The sequence below is a fragment of the Anoplophora glabripennis genome, unplaced genomic scaffold (genome assembly GCF_000390285.2).
Source record: "Anoplophora glabripennis isolate ALB-LARVAE unplaced genomic scaffold, Agla_2.0 scaffold3253, whole genome shotgun sequence".
NCBI lineage: Eukaryota > Metazoa > Arthropoda > Insecta > Coleoptera > Cerambycidae > Anoplophora > Anoplophora glabripennis.
The window spans coordinates 7,512-8,914 of record NW_019419326.1 but is presented as its reverse complement, the minus strand read 5'-3'; the positions used below and the strand labels follow the sequence as shown (position 1 = coordinate 8,914).

General features: G+C 32.4%; 1 protein-coding gene across 1 annotated transcript; it reads left to right on the top strand.

The window, feature by feature from the left end:
* Nucleotides 1-49: 49 nt before the first annotated feature.
* Nucleotides 50-1,192, top strand: LOC108916856 (dual specificity protein phosphatase MPK-4). Its single transcript, XM_018723166.2, has 2 exons — nucleotides 50-166; nucleotides 224-1,192. Exon 2 carries the CDS (start codon nucleotides 231-233, stop codon nucleotides 1,146-1,148), a length of 918 nt encoding a protein of 305 aa, XP_018578682.1. The 5' UTR covers nucleotides 50-166; nucleotides 224-230; the 3' UTR covers nucleotides 1,149-1,192.
* Nucleotides 1,193-1,403: the final 211 nt, after the last annotated feature.

Here is a 1,403-nt window from a genome sequence, read left to right as displayed (position 1 = left end):
CACTACCAACAGTAGCATCCACACAACGTAATAGCAAATCATAGATTTAATAGTATATAGATCTATGACAAAAGACAAAAGTACATTTCTAAGAAAACAATAATCTGTGTTGCTGTGAAAGTGAAAACAATGATTACTTAAATTTACAGAAATATTATTCTCTGAGGTAATGGAAAATCATTTATTTTAACACAATTAGAAAAAAAACACTTAAATTTTTTAGGAATAAAATGGATATTTTACATAGAGCTAATTTTTCTTTAGGTCCTATTAGTATTGATCTCATTGAAAATAACTTATATCTTGGTGGATTAGTTGCAGCAAAAGATATTAATACATTAAATAAGTATAGAATAACCCATATAATAACTATTGATACCTGCCCGTTACCTCGTAATATATTGGAATTAAAACATATCACTACAAAATACATTCAGTTATCAGATCAACCAAAGGAAGACCTTCTGTCACATTTTGATGAGACGGACAGATTTATAAAGGAAGGAGTGTCGAAAGGTGCTGTATTAGTACATTGCTACTTTGGCGTTTCAAGAAGTGCCACTGTAGTGATAGCCTATGTTATGAAAAAATATCAGTTGACATACCATGAAGCATTTGAACGAGTTAAAGCTAGAAGAAGTATAGTTTACCCCAATCAGGGATTTGTAACCCAACTGAAACTTTATAGAGAAATGGGATATACTATTAATCCTAGAAACATGCACTTTAAGATTTTCAAATTAACAGTAGCAGCTGACAGAGTAAGAAAAGTGAAAATCTTGCCTCAAAATTTCCTGGATCTCATACAACCAGATCCGGATTTAGTCCAAATTCAACCTGAACCAAAAGTTTATCGCTGCAAAAAGTGTAGGCGGATATTGGCTTCAGAATCAAACTTGATCATTCATCAAGATAAAGGTGTAAACTGTACGAAGACTTATTTCATTGAACCCATGGCTTGGATGCACGTTGCGTTAGTAACAAATGGAAAATTACAGTGCCCAAAGTGCTCGGCTAAATTAGGCTCCTTCAGCTGGATTATGGGTTGCCAGTGCCCTTGTGGTGTCCAAGTTGCACCGGCTTTCTATTTAACTCCTTCGAAAGTAGATTTCACTAATGTTGTTAAAAATGTTGAAATGACATTTTAACTGTAATAAAATATGTGTTAAATATATGTACAGGGTCTGATGCATCATATTCTTTCTCATATAGGTAGGTATTTGAAGTTTTAGTTAAGCTTGCCTATTATTTGTGATAAACGGGAAAACAAATTTGAATGGAATGTAATATGAGGGTAATTTGAAAAATTCAAAATCTCCTTTAAGGTTTACAAAACAGAGGTTGCTAAAGTTCTTCGTCTAACAAAAATATTTTTTTCTTATGGAAATAATTGAACATCATTG

Coding starts and splice junctions, on each gene's coding strand:
- LOC108916856 (XM_018723166.2), top strand. CDS start 231: ATGGATATTTTACATAGAGCTAATTTTTCTTTAGGTCCTATTAGTATT.